We start from the raw sequence: 9,020 nt of genomic DNA on the forward strand, positions 1-9,020 counted from the left end.
AAATAGGATGCACCATATAAAGTGTTCAATCCAGTCCCTGGCATAGAGTAAGCACTCACTAACATCTTCAGGATGAAAAGTTGAATTAAAGATATAATCATTATCAGGGAAAACAAGAAACCATGCAGAAAAGAAAACACCACTGCTTGCTTCAAATAACATAGTCATAATAATGTCAACTTCAAATACTGATCTAACTGAAATCATAACTATACTGAATGGATGAAGAGAGAAGAGAGATGCTTAGGTATGGAGGAGTATGGGGCAGTAAGACAGTTGACTCCTCACCTCCCAAAGTCAGCAATGAGAGTCTACTACTTAACGAAAGGGAAGTTCATTATAAAACACCTAGTGCAAGCAATTAAAAATGGTTCTCTCTTGGAAAGCAGGGATGAGTGAGGCTGGGGGCTGCTGTAACAACTCTTATAGACCTATCTAGCTGCCTTTTCAGATTAAACTGGGTTAAAAAATTTAGGATCACAAAACAGCATTATAATGAGAAAACAAAAGATTTCTCAGTTATCCAATAGCATTCTAGTCTCCGCCTAACATTATTTCCTAAGGCCCTGCTGCATATCAGCTCAAATTTGGTCAGATACTGTATTATGTGTGGTTAGATATTGTAATATTCTAACAAAACATTTTGTTTTCCTCCAATTAGGTTCCAATGTCATTTATGTTGGTTAAAACCAAGGTCTCTAAATAATGAACCTCACAATTGTGAAAATAAGCAGCGTGTGCCTGGGTGAAGGACACTTAGGCTCTTCTGACCTACATTCATTCCTGCACAGGTCCAGGTGTTAAGGAAGAAGTGAGGTTCAAGGTGTTCTTCTTCTCCAGGAGACACTAAGGGTTGTTTCCTTGATTATGGCTTTCTCCTAGCACTCCTCCTGTCTTCTTCTAGAACTTCTATTATATAGTCTATTGGAAAGCTCAGGTTTATTTTCAATTTTCTCTTCTTTTCTCTGACAACTACTATCTTTTGATTTTCTTTGCCTTCTGGGTGATTTTCTCAAGCTATACTTATTCACAAACACAATTCCCAGAGCAGTCCGCTCTCTTACTCAAGATTTTGTTCACCATTTACTTCTCCCCTATGGCAGACAATTTTAACTTTATCCAATACCCAATTGTCACTGTGAATGTTGCTGCCTTCCTTTTTGGGAAAGCAGAATCATGCCTGGCTGAGTATACAGGGCAAGAAGCATGCTAGCAGAGAGGATGTGACAGAAGACTCGGCCAATGTAGCTGGCAAAGTGGTTATGCTAAGGCAGTAAGTATACAGATAAATATAACAAACAAATAAATACAGATGATAATGGGATACATAGTCTGCTAGAATAAATCAGTAAATATATAAGAGAAGACAGTTTCTTAACTTCAGCACTATTGACATTTTGGGCTAGAAGGAAGATAAGATGTTCAGCAGAATTCCTGGCCTCCACCAGCTGCTGTGGCACTCCCCAAGCCCCAAGGTGTGTGAGCAGCAAACAATTAACAAAGCAGGCCTGAGAACAAGATCCTTAGCAAGACCTGCTTGCAAGGCGGGCCCTTGGCTGTCACCTGGGGGCTTAGATTTCTAGAGGGTTCCTTCCCATCATTCCGTAAACTGATGAGAGTGGCTCACTATGTGTGGTTCATGCTCAATGCCTGCTTTCCTTGTGGGAGTCTGGAATCTTGGTGCTTCCTAGGCAGAGGTAATTACATGACTAGCCCCCAATAAAAAACTCGGGTACGAGGTCCCTAATGAGATTCCCTGGTAGACAACACTTCACAAGTGCTGTTACAACTTGATTCTGGAGCAATTAGGCATGTCCTGTGTGACTCCACTGGGAAACACTGTCAGAAACCTGATTTTCCCAGAGTTTGCCCATCTGCCTTTTCCCTTTACTGATTTCACTCTATATCCTTTCCCTGTAAGAAACCACACCCACAACTATATGCTAAGAGTACTGAAACCTGAGTGTGGTCTTAAGGGGACTTCCTACACTGACAACCAAAAATGTCTTCAGAAGTTGTAAAACGTTTGCTGAAGAATTCAAGGATCTGCTGTTTAAACTTTCACAAACAAGAAAGACAAAGACTAAATGAAGGAGACTGAAGAGACATGACAATAAAATACAACACATATTCCTGACATGACTTTGAATAACAAAGGAAAAGGCCACTCCCGGGCTAGCAAGCAAAATCTGACTAGGTCTACAGCTGCACCTATGTTACTACCCTGATTTGGAGGGGTGTAGGTTAATCATGTTGGCAAACGTTCACATTTGGAGGAAATATACCTTGGAGCATGTAAGGGAGACAGTGTATTTGAGCACACAATGATGAAGCAAATGCAGTAACATATTAACAATTTGTGAAATATCAGGGTTATTTGCATTATTCCGGCAACCTTCTTGTAAGTGTGAAATTATTTCAAAATAAATTATTTTAAAAAATCACTCTACTCACATTTATTGCTTTGCTGGGAGAAATCTGGCTAATTTTTCAGCATGACTCCTCTCCGATAAACCATATTTTCTATTCTTAGTGTGCTTGCTGTTTATTAACTGCTCTTATTTAAAATCAAAGCCTACACAGATCTCTAGCAGAGATAAGTGTGTCTTCTCAGCTGTTCTCTGGCACAGCACAGACCAGAACAGGGTGACAAGGTGGGAATGTCCACCTCTCTCTAACTGTGCCCCAGCCACACCCACCCACCAAAACCAAGCAGGTGGCTACTGGGTGCTGGGAAAGCAAACCCCAGTCTCTCCAGCCCCACTTCTGTCATCCCCAACTTTACTCAGTGCTTCATCTATCGTCAACTACTTTCTCCCCTCCAAGCCTTGGCACAGCTTGTTCTCTCTGTCTACAACTCTCCCTCCACCCTTTCCCTCTTAGTTAACTGCAAATCATCTTTCAGACCTCAATTTAGATTCACTTTTATGAAGCCTTCCCAGAGGTGACACAAGTCCTATATAGCTGTCCCTCCTATATGCTCATAGAGCACCTCATATGTCCCTTACCATAATATTTATTATATTATACATATAACGTGCTTTCTTTTCTACTTAACTGTAATCTCAACTAGGATGAGCTCCACACCTTTTCTGTTCATGATTGTTTTCTGAAACACAGCATGGCATCATATATATATTGATGTTCAATAAATGTGTTTGGTAAATGAATGAATTACAATTTTGTGAGCATTCCCTGTAATAGAACAATTTCTAAATCAGTATGTGTGGAAGAAAATGTTTCAAGTTCCAAACGATGAAACTCAAACCACCAGCAATTATCATTGGGAGTCTGGCACAAGTTTATGGACAGGTTCAAATCTGTACCAAAGACAACCATACACCAAACTCACTGAATCTAATCTAGTTGCGTAAGACGAACAATATAATCATGTGTTTCAAACTCTCATTCTGGATCCCCAAAAGAATCCGACTGTTTTGCACTGCAGTAAAGTCGGCAAATATGGGTCTCTCCTTCACCAGAAGAAAGTGACTATGTCAGTTTAACTAGCTTAACTTAAAAACACACAACTTAAGACTTTGCTTAATCATACATAATATGATTAGAGTGAAGAACCACATTGGTGTATCTGACTGCCAAAGTTCTGTAACCCACAGGGGCATTGGGCTATGGATCAGCAATAAACTGTCAACAATGAGAGTGGCAAAACAGATATAAAGTAATTTGTGAGACTACGAACAAAAGACACATAAAATGCAGTCAATCTGTACACTTCTGAATCAAATAATGATCTCAGCAAAGGTACCGTATCTCTTCAACAACTGAAGAAAAAAGGACAGGGAAGATTAAGAAATGAAAGGCAGATTTTCAATGCGAGTAAACCAATATTCAAAACAGAGGCAAGTCAGCCTAACATTCACTACAGTTCAGAATGAAGTCACAACACCAATATGGTTGCCTATTATTTGAAAGACTGACTCCTATATTATGCTTGTAAATTTTCTGCATGATCAAGGGGTTAAAACTACAGTGCAGAATATCTTCCCTCAGTACCTAACCTCTTTAGTTTCTCTCTCACAAAAAAATTAACCGATCCAGGCTGGGTAACAAAAGCAAAACTCCGTCTCAAAAAAAAAATAAATAAAAAATAACTGAAATACAGAACTTGATGTAGTTACAATACATGCAGAAAATTACTTCCAAAAAGCCGTTGTCTACCAATTGACCAAAGGAATTGCTTTTCCTTAATTCTCATTCTTTCCGACCTTGATTCCCTCTAGAACTCTTGATTCCCTCTGGAACACACTTTGTTTGTTTCTCCTTTCCTCACCATTCCATGTTCCCCTTCATCAACTGGAAACCCAACCAGCACACATCAATCAGCTAGTTGCTTTTCTATCACTGACTCTAAGGACAGCATATAGTCCATGAATTGGCATCACGGTTTCAAAGATTCCTTTAGGTGACAGAACACAATGCCTCATTTTCCTATCCCCACACCTCTCCTCCACCAAATAAAATTACTTTTTTTTTTTTGAAATGGAGTCTTGCTCTGTGGCCCAGGCTGGAGTGCAGCAGTGCCTCAATCTTGGCTCACTGCAACCTCCGCATCCCAGGTTCAAGCGATTCTCCTGCCTCAGCCTTCTGACTATCTGGGATTACAGGCATGTGCCACCACGCCTGGCTAATTTTCATATTTTTAGTAGTGACAGGGTTTCACCATCTTGGCCAAGCTGACCTTGAACTTCTGACCTCACTATCTACTGCCTCGGCCTCAAAGTGCTGGGATTACAAGAGTTAGCCACCACACCCAGCCCAAATAAAATTCTTACATTGAACACAGTGCACATCTAACCTGGCCTGCTATTTCCTTGAGGGATACCAGGGCACCCTGGAAGCACTGTGTTCCACAAACATTAAATTTGAAAATGGTTGAAAATCCCTAGTTCTGATGTCATTCCAACTTTGGTCTCTTCCATCTTGATTTCTTCTTCCACTTGTACCTACCATAGTTCTCACAGTCATTCGAGTTTTAAATCTCTGGACCTTCCATTTTCTGAGATGAGACCCGCCCAGTCTTTGCACTGTCTCATATTCAGAACCTTTTTCTTTTTTATTCTCATTCCCAGGAAACTTCAATTACTTCAGGCTTTTATTGTCACGATTATGTATCAGCAAAATTTACCATATCTAGTCTCACTCCCTCCAATCCATGCTGCATACCACCAACTGTTACTTCTACTACAAGCACTATCCTAATGTAACTATGCAAAAACCTTCACCATCCCATAACACTGTCAGAAATAAGTACAAGAATTTATGATGGTTACCATTCAACGTTCTCTATAAACTGCCAGGAACCTATTTTTCTATCCTCACTTTGCACAACTATAGAATTCCTCCAGACTCTACTCATAACTTTCACCTAAAAAGGTAATCCAATTCCAGGCCACAGAAAATCCAAATGCAATAGTGTCCTAACTTAGAGAAGAGCTCTGTAAACTAAGGCCCTAGTCCAGTTTCTATAATGTTTCAATGGAACACAGGCATACCCATTCCTTTATGAATTGTCTATGGCTGCTTTCACATGAAAATGGCAGAGTTAAGTAGCTATGAACAAGTCCCCAAAGCCTAAATACTTGTGACTCTGCTCTTACAGAAAAAGTCTGCAGACCCCTGGATCTAGGGTTACTCTTTACTGATGTTTTGAGAAATCACAGCAGGAATGTGGCAAGAGTGGAAGGAGGGAGATTCAATCTCTGGGCCATAGATTAGAGTTGTTCACCCCCACGGTGGCAGCAGTAGAAATGTTGAAAAGTGGGTGAATAATGATGGGAGAGTGGACGGAATCTGATCAACTGTATACAGGTTGTGAGAAAAAAGAGCTGCATGGAGGATGCCAACTAGTTTCTGGCCTAAGCAACCAGAAGATACAGTTGCTAATTTTAACCAGAACAGATCCATGACTGAAAAGCACAATTCACATCAGTAGTTCTCCTGCGCAAAAGCCTCCAATGACTAACCATTTCCATCAGAGGAGCCCAAACCTGAACAATGGTCTATAGGAGCCCACACAATCAGGTCCTCCTCCTACCTTCCTGACTTCCTTGACTCCCAGCATTCAGGGCACTCCAGCTTCACTGGCCTTCTTGCTCTTCCCAAGCACACCAAGCCAGCTCCTGCTACAGTTCTTCACATCTGACGTTTTCACTGTATAGGACACTTTTCTTCCAAGGTGTCAGCAGAGCTCATTCTCTCACCTTTGCTCCAATATAAACGTTCCAGGACTCCCTACTTAAATTCCAGCAGCCACTGGCCTAGTCCTCACCCATTCATTCCCTCCCCATCTCTGTTCAATTCATCAACAATGTTTTTATTACCCTCTAACATAACATTTGTTTCATTTATCCTGCCACCCTCCTGGAACAGAAGCTCCAAGAGGTCAACAATTTTTGTCTTTAGCTCCCCCAGTGCCACAACTGCAGTGTGGAAAATATAGCAGATGATCAATAAGCATTTGTTAAGTGAATGAACTGGCTCAAATAATAAATACAACGTATTAAAGAGTCGGGAGAACTCTACTCAGGTTCTTGGGGTGGTAGAGATGGGCGAGTTACATCTACACAATGCAGCTCAATGAAGCCAATGATAGTACTAATTATTAGTTCTCTTTCTACTAACAAAAGCAGCACATTTCTTTCCTCCCCTCCCTTCAACACTTTATGTTTACAATCAGTTTACAGATACTGCACTTAAAATGCAAATCAAGTTTCCCTGCACGGCCTACCTAGCCTGCGCTCCCTTCTGGTCTCATCAACCATCTTCCCTCTGCACTATGCTCATGCCAACCATACTGTGCTCTGCTTCTCAAAGACACCCTACTCCTTCTCACCACAGGAACCTTTCCACCTATTAATCCGTCTATCCAGAAAGCTCTTCCCATGTCTCTTCTGACAGCGCAATCCTTCTCATGCAAATATCTGAAACTCACTGACTCAAAAGTACCCTACCTGACTACCCTAGCTAGGAGACATGACCAATATTCCAATATCCTCATTTATTTTCTAACACCTAAAATCTTTTAAAGCCTTATTCACATACTTGCATCCTACTTTTAAGGGCAGATCCTATTTTGTTCACCACAATGTCTGTAGTTCCTAGAACGCTACGTAGAATAGGTGAAGTGGTGGTGAGCTCCATTTTATCACTGAAACCGTGATAGTAGAAGTTAAAAGAGACCCCCGACATCAGGCAGCTGGAGAGTCGTAGGAAATGAGGAGGACTGCTTCCCAAGTACCATCCCATAAGATCTGGAGCCATACTCCAGCAATTCTCCCTTCTGTCACTATAGAGAAGAGCCTAGGCCGCCGTTAGATACTTCCAGTCTCTACATGCCTTTAATAAACTACTTTTATCAAACAATTCACATGCTACTTGACTCGACCAATTACTTGGCTTGCTTTTGAAAAAATCGGCCTCGGAATGGTACATCTGATACAAACTGAAATGCCTTCCTAGAGCCTTCAAGCCTAATGACTCAGACAACCCACGTGTCACGTATGATTCTGCCTCGAAACAAATACTCAGGATGAGCTAGAAGACCAAAGCCCTACTCTCAGAGAGATAACTGCCCTCAGCATTTGACCTGTCACTCACTGACCTAAGGGTCAGCCCTAGGGAGCTCCGAGGCCCGGTAGGGAAGGTGCGGGCCCTCCAGGACTCGCTCACTCCACCCCCACCTTTACACCAGGGCATTCCGGTCAATGAACTCTGGGGTTCAAGCCTAAATAAAGTAAAGGAAGTCGTCCCCAAAACTAGTGTAGGAAAAAGGGAGCAGGGAGACGAGCAACCAGGAGCTTCGGTCGGGAAGGGAGAGCAGCGCACTGAGGCGCAGCCCGCGCGGCCGGACCCCACATTCCGCGATTCCTGGCGGCCAAGCAAGAGTCGCCCCCCGCGCCCGCGGCCCCAGGAGGTGCCGCACCTGCTGCAGAGAGGCGCAGCCCTGACATCGCGCCAGGTCCGCTGCCGTCCCGGACGCCGCCGAGTGGGTCTCGCCCGGCATCATGGTGCCGCTGCCGGGCCCGGTGGGCACGCACGCCTCAGGGGCCCGCGGCCTCGGCCCCGTCCTGTCTCTGCTGATGCCGCCGGGGCCGCCGCCTGCCAGGCCGCTTCCCGCCGGGTCCGGGCGGGTCCATCCATGCACAGAGGTCCCCGTAGGGCTAGCGAAAGGCTCTCCGAGCCAGAGCTGCCTCAGGCACTAAAGAGAAACGCTACCCGGCGCGGCCCCCGAGCGCGACGCAGTCTACTCAGGGCCCCGCCCCGCCCTGGCTGGCCCCGCCCCTCCCCGAGGCGCCAGGCTGCCTAAAGAGATGCCTGAGCAACACCGGGAGTGGAGCTGCGCTATGCGGCGGGGAAGACGCCCACAGAGGAGCACCCAAGAGGAGTGAAGGCATCAGAGGTGCATTCCTTCCACTTTTTGGGGTCGATCCTTTATTGCCAGCTTGGTGTATGACAGGCTTTTCATAAACACCTAAAGGCCACGGCTATGTGGGAGGTGACTCGCCCGTGACGTAAACTCTAGACGTCCGCCGGAGTGGAAGGACCCCGAGTCCAGGACTGGAAAGTGCGTGATTTACAACTAGAGGGACAGGCGCTGTGCCGGAGGCTGTCCCCTAGCCCGTCCCGGGCCAGGGAGCAGGAGACGGAGGACTACAGTTCCCGACGCAACGCGGGGCGGGCGGAGATCGTGCGCTTCCTCAGGCCGCGCCCAGTGCGCTTCGGCGCTGGTTGCACGGCCTTGGTCTCGGGTGGCGGCTCCCCTGGTCCTGTGACGGTCCCCTTGTCTTCCGACCCCTCGCTCCTCGGTCGTCTGTCCACGCCGGTCGCCGCGGCAGCCCCTGATTCCCGAGCGACGGGTTCCCACGCCCAGCTGTGGGCACCGAGCCCAGAGCCTGGTGGAATCCTTGGCCACCCTGCCCGCCCGTTTGCCTATTATCCTGCCGCCTCCAAATCCTGTTTTTGGTATATCTTGGAAGAGGGTGAAAATGGAAAGAAAAAGG

At 45.0% G+C, this 9,020-nt stretch overlaps 1 protein-coding gene across 1 annotated transcript in view; it reads right to left on the reverse strand.

Annotated features, from left to right (window-relative positions):
* The window catches only part of ICE1 (interactor of little elongation complex ELL subunit 1), a 66,436-nt gene extending 58,172 nt beyond the window's left edge, over positions 1-8,264 (reverse strand). Inside the window, exon 1 of the mRNA XM_032279134.1 lies at positions 7,943-8,264. Coding sequence (XP_032135025.1) covers positions 7,943-8,026 — 84 coding nt within the window. The 5' untranslated portion in view covers positions 8,027-8,264. The remainder of the gene's footprint in view (positions 1-7,942) is intronic.
* Between the last annotated feature and the right edge of the window lie 756 nt (positions 8,265-9,020).

The sequence above is a fragment of the Sapajus apella genome, unplaced genomic scaffold (assembly GCF_009761245.1).
Source record: "Sapajus apella isolate SASKATOON/1434 unplaced genomic scaffold, GSC_monkey_1.0 scaffold11, whole genome shotgun sequence".
Taxonomy (NCBI): Eukaryota; Metazoa; Chordata; class Mammalia; order Primates; family Cebidae; genus Sapajus; species Sapajus apella.